This window comes from Amblyomma americanum, chromosome 7, assembly GCF_052857255.1.
Source record: "Amblyomma americanum isolate KBUSLIRL-KWMA chromosome 7, ASM5285725v1, whole genome shotgun sequence".
NCBI lineage: Eukaryota > Metazoa > Arthropoda > Arachnida > Ixodida > Ixodidae > Amblyomma > Amblyomma americanum.
The window spans coordinates 20,250,493-20,273,144 of NC_135503.1; the positions used below are offsets into that span (position 1 = coordinate 20,250,493).

The following is a 22,652-nucleotide window of genomic DNA, read 5'->3' on the forward strand; positions in this document are numbered from 1 at the left end:
AAGGCCAGATTTGTGTACTACCGGAAAAAAATTTTATTAAAAATCGAATTTTCAACACATTTCAAATATTCTAGTTCAGTAAAAAGAGCACAAAATTTGGCAAACAATGATATATGTATTATTAGGCTACTGTTATTAGTTAGTGAGAAGCATGTACCTCAACATGGCCTAAAATGCATGGGAAGTATAGGGCTTACCCTGTGCCCTTAATGGATTAGATAACGGCATTGTTCTCGTTTGCAGAATGAGTTAAGAGTGACAGATGGTTAATTGCTTGAACATTTCAGTAGACTGTGTACATTGATCAGGTCATTTAGCTCAACTTCAAACTGACTTAAGGATAGCGGTAGACCAAATTTTGTTTTGCCATGTTTGTTATAACTTGCACCTTAGCCTGGTGATGCCTGCCCTTGAAATTGCTACTGTTTCAAATTCGATGACATCGGCGCATGTATATTTGCCGAATGTCATAACCCTTGCCTTGTGCTTTGGTATGCCAGAGATGTTTTTACTCAGTACAGTACTCGGTCAGGAACACTTGGTGCGTTTTTTTTTTCTTCATATCCAATTTTTTGTTGCTTGCAGGCTTGTTGATGATGTAGTAACAATGCTGTTCACGGATGGCAGCGAATGTTCATCTGGGTCTCCATGGTCGAGCAACATTCATTTTGTGTGCAGTAAAGAACGAGGTAATGCATTCACATCATCTAATGGGTTGTGCGTATTTTGCTTTTTTATATGATGGCATTAGGAGCCTCATACCTTAGTATAAGAATTATGTGATAAGAATTATGTGATAATTCTTTGTACCTTAATATATTTATCAATGCCATCCTCTTATCGGAACACATTTTAAATGGTGGTGCATTTAGTGAGTTATGTTCAAAGTTGTTTTGGTCTGTGTTTGACCTTTAGGGTGCGATTGCCAACTTTTGGAGACAAACATGCTTTAACTCACTGAAGCTAGGCTGTGTTTAGCCATTGCCCTTATTTAGCATGCCGTGATTTGGTATTTTGGCACTGCCTGTCATATAAATCCTTGTAATACCTGCAGCGTCCTCCTTGCTTACAATCTACGACAAATTTTTTATTCTCTCTCTACATTCGCATGGAAAAAGTTTGCTAAGGGTTGATTATGTTGTGCATGTGTGCTCTCAGTATTGTACAATGTAGTGACTGCTGTGGAGATCAAAGATCTGTCAATGAGGCCTTTGGTTTAGCAAAGGAAGCACTGCGCTGGTCTGCCCATGTGCCTGAATTGCACGTGCTGGTGTCTTCTAGGTGATGGTGAGCTGCAGTTCGGCTGGGTGGATCGTGATGCTTGCACTTACCACTTCATTTGGGAGACTGCCCATGCATGTCCCAAGGCAAGGGAGGAGGACTGTGTCATTGAGCAGGATGGCATCCGGATCGACCTCAGGCCACTGTCACGTACTGGAGGCAAGTGGCTTTCCTTGCCAGTTTTTCTGTTGGGAATCACTGTTCGATTCAGCCATGCCTAATCCTAACCACAGTGAAGACCAGTGCTTGCTTGCCACAAGCACAAATGGTGTGACAATCGCTGCACGTTAATGCAGTAGGCTTGGCCAGCGGGTTTCAGGAAGTTGACAGGCTACAAAAATCAGAGTTCCTGTAAGTATGCTTGCCGTGCACTGAAGCTTCAAAAACATAATTGAGGTAGCCATAGAAATAAGTGAATAGTGCGCAAAAATCCAGCACAGTGGTTCCAAAATTTCTAAAAAAAAAATTTCTGGTCTTTGGGAGCAAGCTTAAGGCATAAATTGTGACATGCGCACCCTCTGCAAAACTCCTGCTGCTTAATTTGCCCAATTTATGATTACTGCGGTTGAGTAGTAATCAAAGCACGTTGCATGTTTAACTTGCACACATAAGGTCACTTACAAACAGGTTTCGCTTTGCATTCACTGTTTATATGACTATTAGTGGCGTTACTATTTTATTTGCACCATAATAAAATTGGCTACTGAGCACGTGATTCGGTGCAACCCATCACTCGTTATAATTGTGACTGTGCATCATATTTGAAGAGGAGTTGTGGGAAGCGCATTGCTCTGCTAAGGTACACCCAGAACCTGTCCAGATATGCCTTAAATTTCTGTTCTGTGTGTGTTGCGTCTGTGTGTTACATAACTGTGTAAAGTACCGTTCACTATGTCGCATCTTTGTGGCTTAGGTCTGAGGGATTCTCTTTCCTCTTGCAGGTGACTCACCGTGGACTGCTCTGGGCAGCCTGCAAAGTGACAAGGAGAGTGTCATTTTGGTGAACGTTTGTGAGGGCCTAGGCAAGACGAGCGTTGGAAAGGACTGTGGGTCAGGCAGCACAGTTTGTGTGAAGAGTAAGTAGTCAAGGAAAATTCCATGATTCACTGTCAACTTTAGGACAAAGGCCTTTCCCATATCCTTCCAAATAACATTGTCGAGTGGCAGCTGCGGCCATCTTATCTGCACAAACTTCGTAATCTCATCCACCCACCTGACTTGCTGCTGGCCTCTGCTATGCTTGCCTTCTGTCGGAATCCATTCTGTTATGCCTAATTGTCTTGCCTTTGCATTACTCGCTCTGCTCATGCCCATTTCTTTTCCTTGATTTTGACTAGGCTGTCATTAACCTGCATTTGTGCCCCGACCTGCTCTGCTCTCTTCCTGTCTCATTACATTACACCTATCATTTCCTTTCCATGGCTCACTGCATTGTCCTCAATTCAATGTGGTGTAATGCCTCACAAAGCATGTGCGAGCATGATGATGTGGCCACTCCCCCATTCATGTGCGGTGTGATTACTGGTCATTGGTGTCATCATAGAAAAGGAGGCAGATCCACATGTGTTCTCTTCTGGTGTTTCGGGCATGTTTTGGGAACACCTGACTCCTGTTTCGGCTTTTAATAAAAGTTTTGTGTCAGTCAGCTTTGATGGGATGTTAGCACAAGGGTCACCACAAAACTGACATGCCATCCTGCTTGGTTCTGTACTTGGCACTTGGCCTTCAGAAACTTGTGTTATTGAACAGATGTGCCGGCGCTTTCAAATGCTAAATGCTGTTCTTTACGGGAATACCTCTTATGAATTCATGGCCTTCTGTTCGATTTTCATATACCAGGTTTTATTTTTTTGTTGAACTTCATCTCTTTAGTTATGACTTATGGGTCTTATAACCTAATGCGCAGCAGCTTCAGGGCGCTTTGAATGAACAGCTGTGTACTCCCTGTCTTTCGTAAAAGCATGCGGATAAACATGATCCCCAACTGTGCGGCTATGTTATGTGTATGACTTGAGTGGCAGAAGTTCAGCTTATTTAATGTTGTTGCAAACTTTCTTTTTTTTTTTTTTCCATTGTAGGAAGTAACGGAAAGAATGCAGTCTATGGCATGGAACCATCTAGGCTTCAATATGACAAGACAAGCAGGACTGCTTCATTGTCTTCGGAAGGAGGTCCCTGTTGGAATGGCAAGAAATATCGTTCTGTGATCAACTTCGTCTGCAAACCAGGTAACATTCCTGATTCTTTTTTGCTTGGATCTGCCTGCATAGTTCTACTTTCATGCTGATGCTAGAAGTGACCTGTCAAATCAAGTCACTGCTATGAAGATACAAGGGAGCACTGGCTGTCCTAATGTCCAGAGCATAGTGGGCACAGCCGTTGTCTGTGACGAGGCAGACATTTGATCTTGGCCTATCAGCTCATTGTTCCAAGATTTGAGCCACTTGGCAGAAAGTTCGCAGGTCATCCACGCTCTTTGATTGGACCTGTAGGTTACTGGAACTGAAAGTGCGTTTTGCCTTTTCAGATTGGTCTCTTTTCCCCTTTAGCCCGAACGTCAACCTTGTTCTTCAAAGTGGTGCTCAGTGTGCTTCTCGGAATTTTGTATGCTGCGGCGGCTTCAGATTTTTCCTCACCTCATTCAGCATGCTTGATAATTTCCGGTTACATGGAAAAGGGGAGGTTCTGCCATATCGCGGCTGACATCACATGCGCACAGAGACAACGAAAACCATGCGAAATTGTCGGCGGCAGCACGACGCACCGTACGTGTGAACTGTGTGATAACGCGGGCACAACTGACGTCGCCTATGTCATGGAAAATGCATGTCATCATTGGTCTTCGCATGCTGCGTAGCACCATAACATTAATTGCACCCGCAGGTCCGTACCGAAACGCTAACCTCCGGAGATGTGCTGAGGGAAAGCCAGCTTCTTGAGTTGCCCGTTGCTGCCCGCATGTTCGATCTGTCCGATGGGACGGCTAAATTTTGTGCAGTGTAGCCCTACATTTTCCTCTACATGCACATTGCAGCTTTACGATGCTTGGAAATTATGATATCAAGGATAATTCGATCTTACAGAGCTTGATATAATTGTGTCAGACTGTATTAGGCAAGCTGATACCTGCCTAGTGTGTTATTGTTGAGGCACACTTGTGGTGCTGTTTCAAGCTTTCCTTGCCCTCTGCAGTTCCTTAGTTTATTCTTTTAGGTTTCATTTTTCGCGTTATATTTGGCATGCCGATACTGTTTGTTTCTTACATTGGCAGCTTTATAGAGTGTGCATTGTTTCCTCTTGGTTCCTTCTTTCTCCTCTTGTTCACTGCATTCTTTCTATTTTTTTTTTTTTGAGCAGGCATATTTTATGCCCCTTCTGATGGCATTCCACCAGCCTGTTCCCTTCTTTCTTTGCTGGTCCTTTGTGAGCCAGGTGATGATAGGTGCTCATTTTCTCAGGTGCTGTTTCAACCAGCCCAGTGGTTCTGCGAGAAGTTGAGTCTGAGTGCCTGCTGGAGCTTGAGTGGCACTCTGCCCTCGCCTGCCCCCGAGCATCCCATGTTGGCCAAGACTGCAGAGTTTACAATGAAGCACTGGGTAAGGCATTTTTTCGTTGGAATTTAAGAGAGTATTTGGGGAGTATTGTGGGGAGTATATAGGGCACTATTTAGGGTGGTATATGAGTACTAAAAGAGTGGTGGGTGTCTGAACCTCCATGGGGATTTGGTGACTGCAATGTTCTGCTGACGAGAACGAGATTGCTGGCTGGAAGCCAGCTGCAGCACAGTGGCTATACTTGGGTGGAGAGGAAGTGTAAAAATGCTTATGTAACAATGTTATAGTGCACACTAATGAGCCCCACCCATTCAAAATTACTGCCGAACACATTGCTTAGTGTGCATTTTCTCTTGTGCAGTACAATGGACTCCCGTTGATTCTAACTCGTTTAATTTGAACAGCTGGTGCATCTGAGCTCTCACTTTGGTCCCATCGACATCAAGGGCATTAAAAACGCTCCTTGTAATTTGAACCATGCATTATTAATATAAATTTTGAGTCCCTTTCAGGTTTGAATGAATTATTGAGAGTGAACTGTATTCTAACATTTATGGTGTGGAAGGAAGCTTGGCTTCCAGCGATGTTGCCAGAGAAATGTTGCAGAAGGCCATGTGGTATGTGCTGGCTTCAGCGAACAGACAGGTGTGTTTTTGATGTGCTGTCTTATAGACATTTCATGTAACTTGGACCGAGCTTGATTGTAAAAGCTGGTCTATTTCTGCAAGAATGAAGATTAAGCAATATAGGCAGCTAGCGTTATGGAGGTAAATGGGCTTGGGCAGAGCATGCAAAGGCAAGAGTAATGCAAAGGCAAGATAACTGCTGGTCCTTAAGGGGAATGGAGTGGATTCCAAGAGAAGGCAAGCGTAGCAGGGGGCAGTAGAAAGTTAGGTGGGCGGATGAGATTAAAAAGTTTGCAGGCATACGGTGGCCACAGCTGGAAAAGGACAGGGTTAATTGGAGAGGCATGGAAGAGGCCTTTGCCCTGCAGTGGGCGTAGTTAGGTTGATGATGATGATCATCATTATGGAGGTAGGATTACGTACTGTTGTGATGTCAATTTAAGTATTGAGCTGTAAGAGGGGTGCTGGAAGATCTTCAGTTCGCCTGATACCGTACTGGGAAGTGCTGAATTTCGAGAATCTATTTTTATTCAGGATGTTTTTTTTTTGCTATCCAAACGCAATGCGACGCAGGCAGAGGCACACAAAATTGTCTACTCACAGTTCTGCATACAATTTTAATTTTTGCTGCTATTCTAGATTTCTTGACATTAATTTTTTTGTTTCTTGCTTGTTTCTTGTGGTCTAGAGTTAAGCCATTTCAAATAAGCCATTCACAAGGCTAGATGCTACTTGAGTGTATTAGACATGATAGCATTGTTCACTAAACTTAAGGAGGGGACCGTCAGGTTAGCAAACTGATTGTGTTCAGAGGGTTTTTAGGAAAATGAATGCATGTGCAAAGGCACCAGCTAGCTACAGAGTGGACATTTAAGAGTGGGGAGAGTGCGTTTTCTTTTTTCTGAGCGTGCAATCAAAACACACCTTGCAGTGCTTCATCATATGTGAAGCATTTTATTATTCATTCTGTGAAATTCATATGTTGCTGCATTTGTGGACGAGCCGTGGTGTTTTAATTGTTGCAATGCTCAGCTGCACAGCTGGAGGACCCGGATTCATTTCTGGCTGTGGCGGCCGCATTTTTACGGAGGTGAAACGTGAAAGACGTCAGTGTACTTTGTGATGTCAGCGCGCGTTAAGCGATCCACAGGTGGTCTGAATGAATCCCGAGTCCTGTACTACGGCGTCCCTTACAGCTCAAGTATTGCTTCGGGGTGTAAACCCCACAACTAAAATTTGTTATGGTGTCTTCACTGCCGGATGACTGTGTTTAAATTTTCTCCTCTCTTTGCAGGCTTTCAACTGGACCTGAGCCCACTGAGGAGTAGCAAGCCATATGAAGTGAAGCACAAGGGGTACAGCTTTTTCCTGAATGTGTGTGGTGCTGCGCATGACACTCCTTGCAGTGCTGATGGCAAGAATGTGAATACATCAGTATGCCAAGTGTCACTCTCCAATGGGTGAGTTTACTGGCAACTGTGAACCTGTTGCCCGATTGTAATGCACTTGGAATCGTCCCACAACAATGCAATTTTGTCGCTGCTGCTCTGCTATCTTCATGAAGAAAGAAAGAGTAAACTGCGCGTGCCTGTCGCCTGCCACCATGGCCGCTGCCGTTGCTGCATGCAGACAAAGGAGTTGAGAGATGTGGAGGGCAAATTGGAAAGAAAAGATTTTGTTGCAGCTGCTGCATTTGTTGAAGTGGCAATTACAATTGCGGCAGTTTGGTTTTATTGCTGTGGACTGAAAAGGATAAATTCTTACTGTGTGAAGTGTGCGGTGGCAGAAGTTGAGATTGTGGGAGCGATGAAAAATTTTTTCTGGGGGTGGGGGGGCTGAATTCATGTATGTGGAATTGCGGGTTTCGCGATTAAAAGCTCTTCCTACATATGGGAAGGTGAAATGGTGGAACATGTGGCGTTGTTTGGCCTTGTCATCACTTCCATTTGTGCGGGGTCGTTGTTTTGTCATTCTTGTTGCAGGCGCTTCTGGTCCCTGGGGCAGGCCAACTCCGAGCTGATTTACATTGATGGCATGCTGAACCTGACTTACACAGGGGGCACCCCATACAATGACCCTGCCAAGACTCCACGGTCTTCTAGCCTGACTTTCCTTTGTGACTACGAGGCTGGCATTGGCCAGCCCAAGTTCCTGGATGAGGCGAACCGCACATACACTTTTGTCTGGTACACCAGCTATGCCTGCCCGCCCTCATTCTTTGTGGGCTGCGTGTACAGGGACCCGCATACGAACATGAGTTATGACTTATCCAGGTGAGTTGGGAGGTGTTGAAATTGAGGTCAGGGAGCAAGGCAGCAATTTAAACCAGTTAGGCGGTTTCAATGTCCTGTGATGTATGAGCGGGCAGTTCTAATGTTTGCTGGCATGCAAGTCATTACAGCTTGCTCTTGGCACTTCTTGTTTAGCCTCTACAAATACTCTGCTCTGGAATTGTTTTCTAAGCATTGATTTCACGCACATCTATCTTGTCTGTCTTGTAAGTAAAAGACATTGATTGATCTCTTATCGTTTGTAATGGCAAGTTCTTGAATAACACGCAGAAAAGTGACTGGTAAGAGCACTGTTTGTCAAAGCATAAATGAGATTCATAATGGAGGAGCGCTTTTAAATTTTACTGTTGGTTGTCCAGTGTACACCAAGCAGTTTGAGTGCAAGCACAGTTTTGTGGGTCTCATTTAGCCTACCAGAAACTTGTGTTTTATGCTGCATGGTCTTGATTTCACAGTGAACCAAAACTTTACAAACTAGCCTTCAGGAGCCATTGACTGCATGTTTTGCTATCTGTGCCTGTAGTAGCAGATGCAATGCTGTTCAAGATTTGGTTGCGTTTTTTTTTATAATACTCTGAACTGTCATCATTTTGCTGTTGCCCTCTTGCTAGGTTGAACCAAGTGAATCCTGATGGAAACTGGATAGCTCAGCAGGACGAAGTTGACCACACTGTTATCGCCTACTTGAGTGTGTGTCGGCCACTGAGGCGTCCGTTTACAGGCTGTTCTTCCAAGGCAGCTGTCTGCATCATGCACTCCTACCACAATGGCACGGTGAGGGGGTCCACTCTTGCTGTCTGCTTCATTGTTTTTCTTAATGCAGCAAAAACTGTCCCTCGGCGTCTGTGTGAAGCCTTCACCTGCTAGGCGGTGTTCAGGGGGCATGCCACTATCCACCACTCACCTGTCAACCGTCCTCTTCTCCACGTGTAGGGTAGAGGGGGGAGATGCAGGATGAAGAACGACTCAGCAAGAATGAAAACGACTAAGCAGAAAATGACTGACAACAGTAGGCCTACATGAAAAATGTACATACATATGACTTGAGAGAGCTACAGCTCGCATTGCTCAGGAAGAGCAACCTGCATCTCTCAAACCCCACCAGGTGGCGGTGTTTGAAACAGCCACCTGCAAGTGCAGTGGTGCATCGCATAACTGCTGCGCCACTGAGCCCGTAGTGGTATGAGGACTCACCTTGATCTATGAATGTGACACATTTTGTGTAGGAATGGAACTGCAATTAGAATTGGCAGTGAAAGACAGTAAACTCACAATCAGAATCGAATCGGAACTGACAATGCATAATACAATATGGGTGTTTTTTCATTTCACTTCCGTTAAATAGGGTCGTAGTCCTAATTTTATGCTGTGGCCTCGGTCTTGGCAGCGAAATGCCGTTTCACAATTGCTGGCTTCCCCATCATTCATCTGTGGGAAAGGCTTGATGAACCAAAGAAAAATGCCCAAGTATTGACGTTTCACCTGAGGTGCATGCCCAGGGGGACAGTATGGATGAAATTGATTTCGAGCCCTTTGCTGCAGCCTCTATCACACCCTGAATGTTAAAAAATCTGGTTTAGAAATTGGTGCATACAAAAGTAACTCCTTGTTTGTTCACTTCCTGGAGTATCCCAGAATGTTTAGTTCAGAGTGTTGGAGTGTGTATTTGTTCCTTCGTTTTAAGTGTCATGTGCTGCTGATACACAGACATTGCACATAAAAAAATTTGCTACAAGCACTGCTTTGTGTGTGTGTGTGTTGTACCATCTGTAATGTGCATTATGTTGCCCAATTCTTTTCATTGCAGAACAAGGTTGTAATTGGAAATGCTGGTCAGGCACGCAATGCGCCTCAAAACATTTCACAGTATCTGTCACTGCAGTATGACCATGGCAGCCCATGTCCTTTCAAGAAGAACACTAACTACTCTTCCCTCATTAACTTCATTTGTGACCCCAACCAGGTGAGTAAAGGAGTGCGTCCGTTGTACCACTGCCTTGCAGGCTCCGGGAAGATGACTGTATTGACATTTCTCACTGGAGCACTGCTCCTAGCCGACTGTTCAGTGTGAAGAAGCCAAGCAACTTGAAGACGTAGAACATGGTCACTGTGGCGCAGTTAGCTAACTGATATTGCTTGATGAACGAAGGGGAGAGGAAATATTCTCTGTGATGCCAAGCTTTCATTTGAATGTGTTCTTGATGCGTTGGATGGTGTTTTTGGGAAGACGCATGCGATGATTCCCATTCTCCCAGCTGTTTATTCATGAAAGGGGCTGAAATGGAGTGCATGCAGTCGCATGGGAACTCATGTAGAGTGGCATTGTTCACAGCCAATATGGGCTGACAATGGCATGCCCAAGAAGGTGCTTGGGCATGCCATTGGGACCTTGAATATGTGGACTATGCAGAGGGTGGAAGGCTTAACTTCTGCACTCATGTGATTGAGAAATCTGCCAGGCCAGACAGGAACAAGTTCTTCCAATGCAGCCTGCCCACACCTGGTATGCCTTTTCGTTTAAGGAGGAACATCTTCTCTACATCAACCCTCAGAGGAACCAGTGTGAGCACAGGTTTCTCTGGGTCACGCATATGGCCTGCCCTGTGAGCCACTTGGAGGCACACGACTCCTGTGCACTCACCGATAGCCAAGGCATGAGATACAGCCTCTCATCTCTGCACTTATCAGACAGCTTCTACACGGTGACCAGCGGAGACATCACGTATGAGGTGAGGAAAGAGTTACCTTCTTGAGCCTTAGTCTTGTGAGGGGCATACGTAGCTTGTGGGCATACAGTAAAAAACTCTTCAATTCGAAGTCATTGGGACTGTGAAAAAATGTTTGATATCACTGGGTTTTCGAATTCACCGACCACAGCAAAAAAATGGACCCAGGTAAAAATTTTTATTGCTGAAACATGCTACCTTTACAGGATGAACTTTGCCATTACTATAATATGCCATGTAATAGTCGACAGTCAACTTGTAGCCCTTGGCCAAAAATAAGTTGATTCCAAATGTAAGGTCATACATACCCCACCCTCATGTGTGTCTTTCTACTGCGGCATTTCGTTTTATAGTTTTCTTTGAACAGTACAATCTCAAGGCACAAGGACAGCAGTCTGAAGCCAGTGGAAATCAAAAGCGAAAATGTGGCGTTCCACCCTCCCTTCACACTCTTGTGTGGCCTGAATGACTAGCGGCAAACTGAACTGCAAACGGCCGTGTAGTTTTGGATGCCGGCGTGACGCATGCCCTGGAGATTATCAGAACCAGAACTTTGCCCTCACGCTTGTGTGAGGAAGTGGCCACCAGAGGAAGCAGAGTAGACGGTGTGCAATTCAAACTTATTTTTTTTTAAGCGGAACTGATTTGCAAACAAATTAACGATTTATTTGACGCGTACAGCCCCATGCACCCTGCCGGGAACGGGCACCAGCACGGGGCATGTACTTCAATGCCAGTGCCTCCGCTAGACGCTGCCTTGACCACAGCCATGCTGGAGAGGAGTGGCGAGCATGTGCGCGACTTCCTCCAGTCCGGCCGAGTCTTGCCGACGTGCTGAGAGCATGTTGCTTTGAAATTGGTATCCGCGCCTGCGTTGCAGTGAAGTGTGTCTTTTCTGCAGGCGCATGCTTCAGCAGTCTGCATGCCATACCAGATTGGTTTTTGGGCTGAGAGTACTGGGGCTAGGGCGCTTCACATATTGAGCATCGGTTTTGCTAATTGGCATCGCTCTACAGTGCCGCCTCGCGGCTGCGGCGGGCCATCGCAGCATTGGTCCACGACGAAATCTGGGTCGGACATCTACGAATAGCATTTCAGATCTTTGAATTAGCCTGGCTGATGCACTCCGCCATTTCTAGTTATGTGGTCAAATTTACATTAGAAATTACGGGACTGCAGAAATTCCTCTAATTACCTATGATTTCGAATTATCCAAGTTTGAATTATCGAGGTTTTACATGATTAAACAGCTTGGTGCTTCAGATTGGCACCTGTCAATTTAATTTTTGTCCGTATTGATGCAGAGACTGTGGTGGCATTTCAATTGATACCTTGCAGTGGGAAGACATTGCGGCATTCAGTATGTTACCATCATAGTTGTCTAGCAAGCTTTGTCTTTAGTTTTTTTGATCAGATGGTCTTAGCTGTTATTGATAGCTCTTGCTTCATGTGTCAGTTGAAGTGTGTGTATTCTAAAAAATTTGAACGTGCAGGTATGGTACTTTGTGACTTTGTGTCAGCTTTTGTGACTTTGTGTCAGCTTTTTTAAAAAGGATTGGATGCAACATTCAGATAATCTCTGCTTATTGTGCGCGGTAGGACTGTCGACATTTTACATCACCTGCATTGTCAGTGGCCTGGTTATGGTTCTTCTTTGCCTGCCAGTGCTTAAAGTTTTGTGCAGCTCATCACTGTTGCAATAAAACATGGAAAGCCTCATAACAGCAGACAGGAATGCAGTCATTCTTGCTCAATAACACGACCTGTGAATGATTAAAGCCCTGATATCGATTCGTCTGCATTAAAGGAAAAGCAGTCATGCATTGTGTGCCTGTACTGTACTGCTGTGCAACCATTCTCACCACTTGCAATGTGTTACAAAGGTGGTCTTTAAGATAGACTGACACAAAGGCTAAACATGTGCCCAAGTGGCTCGCAGGAGGCACATGCTTGTTGGCGACCATGTGGTGTTTTTCATTGAGTTTGCGACTAGAAGATGCATCTAGACAGGCCCACATAAATGTGTGCACATGTATGCCTTGTCATTTTTGAGTGTAGAAAATACTTGCAATGGTACCATCATTCATTTGTGCAGCTGCTCTTGATAGCTGTGCGCTCAGCCATTAATTTGAATCAGCTGTCGGTAGACCTTGCAGCAAGCTATCCCCTTCTGTGGCTGGTATGCAGCACGCCATCTCCCAGAGCTAGCATAGTACTGCGAAGTGTTGAACCCACATTTCATCATGCTTGTCATCTAGAAGCTGCATTGCCTGCAGGTTCTTCTGGGCCTTCGCTGACGCTGATGCCAGTCCATCTGCTTTCTTTTGCAGCTGAATGTGTGTGGACCAGTGCATGGAGGTCACTGTGCCAGCATGAGTAACACCAGTGTGTGTGTGGTAAAGGGGAGTGTCGCCAAACAACTGGCCAGGACTAATGGCATGTCACTGTCGTCGGAGGACCCTGGCTCACTGCGCCTCACCTATGTTGGCAACTACACCAACCACTCGGGTGAGGACGGCATGCTGGCTTAACTTGTTTCGCCCAGATTTCCTTGCTCAATGATGTGGTGGATTCAGAGTGACTAACTCTGATAGTCATGCACATAGTTCTTTGCAATCTTTTTCTTTTTCTGTGCAGCAAGCAAATTCTATTGGCTTGGCTTCTGCCATGACTTGTGCAGTATCTCTAATGTGCATGATGCTGGATGCATACATTCTACTTAGCATGGCACTCTGTGTATTCGCTGGCTCAAAGATTGCTATATTCCTTTTCTTCTTGAGCGTTATTTAAGTTCAGTCCATTGTAGGACAGAAGCCTCTCACAATGACCTCCACTTGTTTCAGTTTCACTCTAGTTGCTGCTTTCTAACACATTGTTCACTTAGGTTCCCAACCGCCTTTTTTGCGAGGTGTGGTGCCATCGCGGGAGTGCATGAAAATTTGTTTGCTACGCAGAGAACTGGTTGAAAACAAACGCATGTGGGCGATGCAGGCTATCAGCTTCCACGAGGCACAAACTGCCCATGCGCACTAGAACCTGGCGGTTTGTTTTCAACCAGTGGAGCTTGGGGAAAGGCACAAGAGGAGAGGTGTGCATGAGTGGAGCGGTCATGTGAAATAGGTCCATTGCCCTTTATTACATTTTTTATCATTTTTTAATTTTTATCCACTCTGACACCCCGAATAGACCATTAGTAGTCAGTTCTGCACATTGAATGTTCGGCCTAAATTCACTGCTTCTTTTGGACTTCAGCTAAATATATTCGACTCAAGTCAATGCTGCTTGGTTTCTGTCCTAAAGAGAATGCTGGGAACACCTCCATCCAATTTTTCTTGGTAAAAATTGATTCTGTGGCCTTTTTTCTTCAATGTTCATGTTTGTCCGGCAGCAAGGGACACCTATGTTGTTAGAAAAACTGGAAGTCGAAATTTTCCCGTCACATGATTCAGTACTTGTGACGAAGATGGAAAAAGACTTTGGGATCAATGGGATCAAGTTTGGAAGTAAATGGTGGTGTGGCCTAGCCTCGGGCATCCGCAAAAAAAAATTGCCTTGAAATATTTTGTTTTCCTTTCCTTCATTGGCGCACTGCTCTTAGCTTCCTTTCCATCAGCCCCCATGTTTCGGCCGCATAGTTGATTTCTGATAGTATACCCCAGCGATTCACTCCTTTTCAAGGAAGCAGCTACTCTTCTCTGCATGCTACGAGAGTGACACCAGTGTGTGCCTCGGTTGTAGGTCAGCTTTTTTGTCTTTGATGACCTTGATCTGTCCTCCAGAAAGAAAAACAGTAGCGCCAAAAAACACACATACACAGTAAGAAGAACGTCGTCCTACGTCGTTCTTCTACTGTGTATGTGTGTTTTTCGGCGCTACTGTTTTCCTTTCTGGATCGAAATGAACCATCTAGCCCAAATAGGAGTTCTTTGATCTGTCATGATTACTCGGTGTAGCTATAGGCACTTCTTGGCTACTTATTATTACCTATCAAAAACTGTGGCTCTTTGCTAAACTCCTTGCTAAATTCTAAAAAAAATCCATGCTTTTTGCTAAATTAACCTAAAGTGAGCTATGATAGATAAAATTTAGTAGTGTGGGAAAAAGCAGCTGTTGATTTGTTTTGTTATAGGGCTGGGATAACTGGAATGCTTGTTAGTCACATTATTCTTGTATTTTGCCACTGCACAGTAAGACTTGTCTTGACGCGAAGCCCGCCAGCAGTTGCACAGTATGGTTTCAGCTAATGCATCCAGCGAATGAAATTGACAAGTAGAGTCTTCCTGTGAGCAGCAGAGAGAGTCTGCATTCACTCTTAGCATCAGGACTTGCTGTTTGAAGGAGGAAAGTGTGGTTGGACTCGCTTAGAAAAAGATGAGGGGACATTGGGAGAGGCTAAAGAAGAATCAGATTTGTATACTTGCACGACTGATCTGTGTTGCTACAAGAAAAAAAAATGGTGGTTGAGTGCTGCCGTTTTAGTAGCTTCTTTTTCTTACTGACAGTTCAAGCTGGGAGCTGAGACCTTGCAAAGTTGGCAGCACAATAACGTGACCCCCCCCCCCCCCCCCCCCCCCCCCTTTTTTTTCTGCATTGCTCAGCGGAAGCTGTCAAGGTTGTCATTGATGCAACTTGTTACGAAGGCCCAAACGGCCACCACTTTTCACTGCTGCGGGCTGAGGCTAAGCTGGTGGTGTTTGGCCTGTCTACACCCCTGGCCTGCGAGCCAAAGCCTGCCAGGTGCGTCTTTGATGACGTCTATGGCTACCAGTACGACCTGACGCCTCTCCAGCTTCGCAGTGGAAACTGGGAGGTGTACCACTCCAAGAACAACCGTCGTTTCCACCTCTCCTTCTGCCAGTCACTCAACCCAAGCCCGTCCTACTCATGCCCACGTGAGTGGACGAACTCTGTTTGCTTTGTTTCTTGGTCTGCCATTGCTAGGCGCCGCTGTTGACAGGTTGGCATTTAACGGGGCTTTCAAGGTGTAAAGTATGCTGCGCTGCCGATTGCCGTAAGTAGGCACACACTTCGGCATGTTGGCATAGCATTGCCGTGAAACACATGGAAAAGTATGCACGAAAAGAAAAAGTGAATAAGACAGCAGAACTGGCACTCTCACCTGTGCTCATGTATTTATTGTTTAATTTCTGGGCTCATCTTTCACAGAATGCTAGTCCTGATTTCTCGTCCACATTTTTGTTTCCTTTTTAGGCTCATTTTTTTTTTACATGCCATCTGAAAATTCAAGAAATTTCATTAACTCTGGACTATTCAAAGAAGGTCTTCAACCCTCTGGCTACCGTGCTATTTGAGCACAAATGTGCAGTCAGCAGCGAAAGTTTAAAGGGTGTATGTGTTCGGGAACAAATTTACTGTAACGGCATCTCAGTGGTTATGGCACTCGCCTGCTGACACGAAAGACGCAAGTTCAGTCCCGGCCACGATGGTCGAATTTCGATAGAGGTGAAATTCTAGAGGCCCGTGTACTGTGAAATGTCAGTGCATGGTAAAGAACCCTACGTGGTTAAAATTTCTGGAGCCCTTCACTACAGCGTCCCTTATAGCCTGAGCCGCTTTAGGACGTTAAACCCTCGTAAACCATAAACCAGAAACCAAATTTACTGTAGCGCTGCCTTGTGATTTTTGTTGCCTGGTATTGATACCAGTGGATGGAGCATGCACGTCGCCTCATACTTGCTGTCATTTCAGGCAACTGGCTTGTGTAGCGGTGCCAGAATAAATTTATCCGTGCGCCTGCATCTCAAACTTTTGTTCCTGACTCTACCTAACGTGTTGGTTATTTATAAAGATCTGGTAATTAAATTGGGCTTCATTATGGTGACAATCAACTGAGAAATGTATTTGTCTGTTATTACTGGCCTTGAATCTTGTTTCATGCAGGAGTACAATAGCCATAAAACATTCTTGTAGAGAGGTCATAGATATGCCTCATGTTGTACATAGCACATAATTATGGAAACAATGAAAATGTGATCATATTGCCACTTAAAAGTAAAAGCTTTTCAGGTATTCAGAAGTTCACAACACGTGAGATTTTGGTGCAAGCATATGATTCTAGAGGTGTTCAGATACTCTGTGTTCTTTGGCGTGGCATTTTGTAAGCTTAGGCATGTGTTCCTGGAAATTGCCTGGGTGGTTCACTTGTGGTAGCAGTTTGTTTGTCAAAACAGTATCCTCATTCCTGGAATCATTTAGAACCACACAAATTCATCCATGGGAATATGTCATCATTACTGAACTTGAAATGTTTTAAACAGAATTTCGAGCTTTGTGCCCTTCTTGCATTAGCAGTGGTGTTTAGTCGAACCTAGCTGTAACAAAAATCATTGGGCGTGCGGAAAGTTTGGCTAAAGAGGAAGCTTAATCATTGTAGAATCAGACAAGAGAATTAGATTGTACTCTATAGTGCATGAATATATTGTTAGTTTCCAGAAATAGGTCAGATTTGATTATATTTCTGTTGCTGCACACTTTGTTAGCATGTTAGCAGCTGCATTGCAATTTTGCCTTCATGTTGTCGAATGAAAATCTTATCGCTTGTTGCCTAAATTTGTCGGCCAATTTTTCAGACGATGGGCATTGCCCGGATGTCTGAAAAAAACATATCTAGCTGGAAAAAATTTTTCACTTCTTTATTTGCCAGGAGAGTGGAAGACATGGTTGATAGCTTGTTGTATGTTCCGAGATTTCTGAACAGTACAGTAGAATGTCAGCGACACATTCCTGGTTGATACGAATGAGCAGAAATTCGGATGTTATGAACGACCCCCCGCCCCACTGCGGATGGTACGAACATGCAAACTGCGACTGTGCATGTAAAAACTGAACTCGTGTGTATTCTGAGGCAGTTTTGTGTCTGGTATGTTTGTACAGCTGGTGCTGCAGTCTGCGAGACAGACACACTGCACCCCAGTCGGCAAGGCATCAGTTGGGGAAGCACATATGGAACACCCATGGTTACCGATGGGGGTGCCTTGCTACTGCAATACCCGAATGGTGCTCCCTGCGCCAGTGGGAAGCGCACCCGCAAGACTGTCATCTCTCTAATCTGCAATGACGAGCAGGCAAGTGGCATAGAGATGCTACCAACTTATTGGAAAACTTGTGCTAGTACAGCCTGCTATGTGGGTGAGAGACCACACATCAGTCTCTTGGATGTATGCCGGACTTGGTATGAAAGCAGAGGTGTCAAGTTCATACATTACATACATTACATACATTACGCCGAGCCCTCTCCCATTCTTTCTGAAACAGATAATTATGTATTTTGCACTAACTGAGTTACTCTCAGAGATGCTTCTCACAGCTTTGCAGGCATTTTTTATGTATTTTCTGTTGCCAGATATATTTGTAGTAAGAGTAAAAAGCAACCTGTAAGGATTTTAAGTAATAATGCAAAAAAAAAGGTAGCTCTTGTGTGGATTCGTTTATAGGCTTGCTTGCACCATTGCTTAGTCACCTGGGACAGGCTATTGGTGCTATTGGTGCAGGTGTTGCTGGTGGCATTAAGCTCAGTCCTTAGAAATTAACAGGCCTTCTAGGCTAAAGTGATGTTTTGGTTTGTGCTTGTCGTTCACCTTTACAAATGGAGATGCAGTGAAAGCTCAATCACATTTTCTAGGATCTCGCAGAGTTCACCGTTCACTTGAAATCTGTGTGACCCAAAACGCAGCTGAGCATGAACATCAGTTAAAAGAAATGCATTCTAGTTTACTTCTTCCAGCTTCAGAAAAATTCATGGTGCTCATTCAAATCTTTATTTCCCCCCAATTCCATCATGCAGACTTTACTTGAGCACTCATGACACCACTTGCACTGTTAGAGCTTGTGGTATTTTGAAGGTTGTCGAGGGAATGCAGCTGTTTGGTAATTGGTGGCAGTTTCTCTCAAAACCACAGTTTCAATTTAAGGTAGACACTCGTGGGAACAGTGTGAGATCTTGTGTGTTTCACTCTAGCAGAGTCAGAACTACATGGAAAAGATATTGCTACTGCTCTGCATTTGGCTCCAGTTGCCTGTCGGTGCTCACCAGGCAATTTTCCATCTTTTGCTGCTACCATAATCCTCCAACATGAACAAATGGAAGAGGGCATTTATTCAGATAGGAAGGGCCTGAAGCCATTATGTGGGGGAGTGGGAGGTGTACGCAACATGAGTAAGAGTGACTGCACCAGGGTTCTGTTCTGCTGGACAGTGGTGCTTGCGCAGTGCTTGGTATCTCGCTTCAAGCACCCTTGTGCACTCTTTGCAGGTTGGCCCCAATTATGTGGCAGAGTCGGAGGACTGTGAATTGCTGTTTGACTTCCAGACACCAGCAGCATGCCCATTGAAAGTGGGTTCCTTTTGCTTCTCTTCTTTACTGATTCCTGAAATATTCTTGCTGAAATATTCTTCCCTGAAATATTCTTGTCGACAACACTGACCTTGTTGTGGGGGGAGATGAAAGCAGTGACATGTCATTACGGACATAATTTACGGACATACATAAGTTACATAAGTTACGGACATAATGTCGTTACGGACATAACTGTAGGGACATATTAATTACACTTGGTGTTTGGATAATCGATAGCAGGATTTTTTGTTGTACTAAGTTGCAAGTGTTTGACAGCTGAGGTTTCAGCCTTGTTGCAGCAGTTGCACTGGGCGGAATTTAAGGTTTTCTTTTACTCTTAGCTGCTGGGCTGCCATTTTAATATATTCACGATTTAAGTTGAGTGCTGTTTATGTAACATATGTATCCCTGCCCATCGCAGGTGGCTAAAGGAACAGATTGTCAGGTCCAAGATCCTCGTTACGGCTACGTGTACGACATGTCCCTTCTCAAGAACGCCTCTGGCGACTATGAAGTACATGCACCCGGCTTCACGTACTTGATCAACATCTGCCAGCCTCTGAAGGCTGTCAAAACTGGCTGTGCTGGAAGTGCAGTGTGTCAGACTAAACCTCAGGATGCCCAGTTCAGTGTGGATGGTGGTAAGTGGCAGTGCTCCTGGGGGCTGTAAAAGATATGCTTAAAGGGGGGCACACTGAAGGTGATCTTCACTTGCTTTTAGTCGCAAATAATGTTGCAGGTCCCATTAGACTACGGTAAAACACAGATGGCCTCATTTAAGGTGAAAGATTCCTGGTCAGGGAAAAGCTTTGGAGCTTGCATAAAAAAATGGACTGTCAAGTACCTTTTAAGATCTATTTTCTGGGTTATGGTCAGTCTAAAAACTAGTCTTACCATCTCCATCCATCTCTCGGTTCCATCTCTGCCCGCCGCTGTTGCACCAGGAAACGAACTCTTCGCCTTGCGTTGCCGGTGTGCTCCGCTGTCCTGGAATCGCGCGAGCAAACATGCAGCAGGGATGAACACTCACTGCTCGTGCTTTGTTATTTTTGTTATATCCTATTATTTTTTGCTGATTTTGAGTATGAATTGTTGTAGCGCTACGTGGTGAGGTGTTCCAAAAGTGAAAGCAGCAGAGATGTGCCTACGGTGCTGGAGCATTGCACATTGTGTCAGCTGCATTCGTTTGTTGCAGTTGTAGATTTTCCTCTCATGTCTGTTCGTGCTTTATTATCATGAACTCTTCTGCCAAATTTGTAACTCTGCACAAGCTAAAAGATAGTTGGCGTAGCGAATTCGTTATACCAAGGCCAACTGCCACAACACCTTCGTTACATGGAGGTCTCAAATACATGCGCTTCAGTGGGGACAGCACTGGGGAATTGAGAAACTTTGTAATATTGAGGAATTCTCAGTGTGGAGGCTCGTTACATCCAGGTTTAACTGTACCAGTTTTCTAACAAGCATGGAATTTTGTCACAATTAGTTTTATAGCATACCAAGCACATTAAGAGGTATTATAGCCAAAGAAAAATTTTGTTGTACTAGTTCTTTATAGGTAGCTGTTGTAAACAGAGGTCACACTGTAGCAGCTATTCTCGCTGCTTCATTCTTGGGTGCCATAATTATAACCCATCCCATCCTCCTTCCAGCCTGTCCTGTATTATTTGTTTCACTTGTGACATTCCATGACAAGAAGTGCTTTAATTCTATATTGCCATTTCGTGTATACCGCTTGTTTTTAGCAGTGCAGATTTTGGCATGACCAGTGTGTTGTTATAGCTGTTGTGTAGCCATGACATAATATGAAATGAGTGTCTGGCAAACTCCTCTTGCAGTGTACCACGGTTGACATTGAATAATCAAATACATACACCCTGTTCAGGGTCCTGGTGATGCATATATGTATGATGCATTCTATTTTCAGGCAAGCCTAACAGCACGCTGGTGTACAGAAATGGCCTTGTGACGCTCACCTATGGCGAAGGCGCAGGCGGCTGCAAGGGAAGCTTCAACCGCACCTCCATCATCACTTTCGTTTGCGTCCATTCCACGATGGGCTGGGAAGGTCCCGAATTCGTGTCTGAGTCCGAAGACTGCACCTACACATTTGTGTGGCGCACGATGCTGGCCTGCCCACCAATTATGAAGAGTGAATGCAGCGTTTCCCTTGGTAATGCGGGCATCGTTGACTTGTCACCATTGTCAGACCCTAGAGAGAACTACGTCGTCACAACTGCCACTGGTGTGAAGTACGTCATCAACGTTTGCCGAAGTGTCATCTATAGCCCAGGTACGTGCATTTCAGATTGCCTTAGCATTTTCTAGAAAAGCATTACCCAGTTGTAACGTCAATTCACTGACATCTATGTTAACGGAAATGTACTTAAACGAAAGGGCTTGGCCCCTTGCGGCATGGCATGTATGATTGTGGATGCTACTTTCCAAGCTGTTTTGAAGTGTCTAGAGCTGTTTTCACGATCCCAGTGATGCCAGCTACGATTTAAATCCTTGCTAGACAGTATGGTAGGGCCATTTCATGCCTAGAAAAAAATCTCTCTGCAAAAACAAGAAGTAAAGGTGTACGTTGCTAAGTTCGACGGTGTGCCTAGGTAGGGAGGGATGTCTGGTGGTGTAATTTTTTCTTCTCTCACAGGGTTTAATCTTTTGCTAAAGGACACTGTAGCTGATTTTTCATTGTGAGAACAGCTTCAAATTATAAATATAAGTAATTTGTCATAAATGTTTTGTTTTGAAGAATAAGTCTGAAATTCTATGAGTGTTCAAATGCGCAGCCTGTGTGAATTCCTAATGTTTTTTAGCCATTCATGTTAGCCATTCATGTCATGTTGGCTGCCATAGTAAGATACAACTTAAAAACACAGCAGTTGCTAATAATGGGCCATGGTCTGTGGCGTCCTGCATTACTCCGCAGACCAGCCCCAATGGCTAACAAAATCAGCTTTTTAATGCTCGACTGTTTCAAACAACCCAGAGGCATCAAAATTCTTGAGCTGATAATTTCATCTCGTGCTTAGTTTCACTTTTAGATCACGAGAAAAGCTTTAATAATTGGACTGCTTTTTTGTCGCGACGGAATTCAGTGTGGGGGTCCTGAATGTGTATGGACCTTCACTGTACACTTTTGTTGTATTAGACTCCAGTTGGGCACTTAGCTTTTTTTGGAGTTCACCTGTATGCAGCAGTAAATGGTGCGCAGTTCTTTAGTGCAAGTTTCAGCGATAAATATGCTGGGGCTTTTTTTGGAATTTGGCTGATCTAATGTCAGTACAGTCTCTTTCATTAATTGGCACTATGTGTGTATTCCTGTGTGTTGGAAACTGCATAAGAAATGGTAACAGCATGAAAAGGCTAACATTGCCTTTCCTAAAGGCGGAACAAGCAGTGCACGAGTCTTCTGTACCGCTCAATGAAAAATATTTTGCAAAGCTGTTCATGCTTCTCAGACCTGTGCTGCTTTTGTACACTGCTTGCAAGGCAAATCTGCTGAGTGTGTGTTGTAACTGATCATGTGGATTGGATTAGTGGCATTGTTTTCTGCTTCGTGCTTCTCATTTTGTTTTCTGCTTATCCATGTTGCACTTCTTCAAGCTCATCCCCGTGAGTAAAGGGTCTTATTTTTTGTAGCATAGTAATCTTCACGTTTTCTTTAATAAGGGTGTCTGAAGGCATTCTCTGTGCACTGAATTGAATGGTACTGAGGCTGCCATCTTTTAATTTGGGATTTTCTGCTGCCAAAAATTCAATTATGTACGCTTCATCTTCTCCTATCGTCCGGGATGCCATTTTATTTCATT

The 22,652-nt window shown here is 44.4% G+C and overlaps 1 protein-coding gene across 1 annotated transcript in view; it reads left to right on the forward strand.

Annotated features, from left to right (window-relative positions):
• Lerp (lysosomal enzyme receptor protein) overlaps nt 1-22,652 on the forward strand; it is a 62,123-nt gene that overhangs the window by 16,594 nt on the left and 22,877 nt on the right. The window contains exons 7-22 of the mRNA XM_077631412.1: nt 586-689; nt 1,282-1,440; nt 2,223-2,357; nt 3,360-3,509; nt 4,740-4,877; nt 6,756-6,921; nt 7,444-7,734; nt 8,364-8,526; nt 9,560-9,715; nt 10,275-10,481; nt 12,809-12,986; nt 15,077-15,370; nt 17,373-17,563; nt 18,751-18,831; nt 19,256-19,475; nt 20,762-21,127. Of these exons, the coding sequence (XP_077487538.1) occupies nt 586-689; nt 1,282-1,440; nt 2,223-2,357; nt 3,360-3,509; nt 4,740-4,877; nt 6,756-6,921; nt 7,444-7,734; nt 8,364-8,526; nt 9,560-9,715; nt 10,275-10,481; nt 12,809-12,986; nt 15,077-15,370; nt 17,373-17,563; nt 18,751-18,831; nt 19,256-19,475; nt 20,762-21,127 (2,999 nt within the window). The remainder of the gene's footprint in view (nt 1-585; nt 690-1,281; nt 1,441-2,222; nt 2,358-3,359; nt 3,510-4,739; nt 4,878-6,755; nt 6,922-7,443; nt 7,735-8,363; nt 8,527-9,559; nt 9,716-10,274; nt 10,482-12,808; nt 12,987-15,076; nt 15,371-17,372; nt 17,564-18,750; nt 18,832-19,255; nt 19,476-20,761; nt 21,128-22,652) is intronic.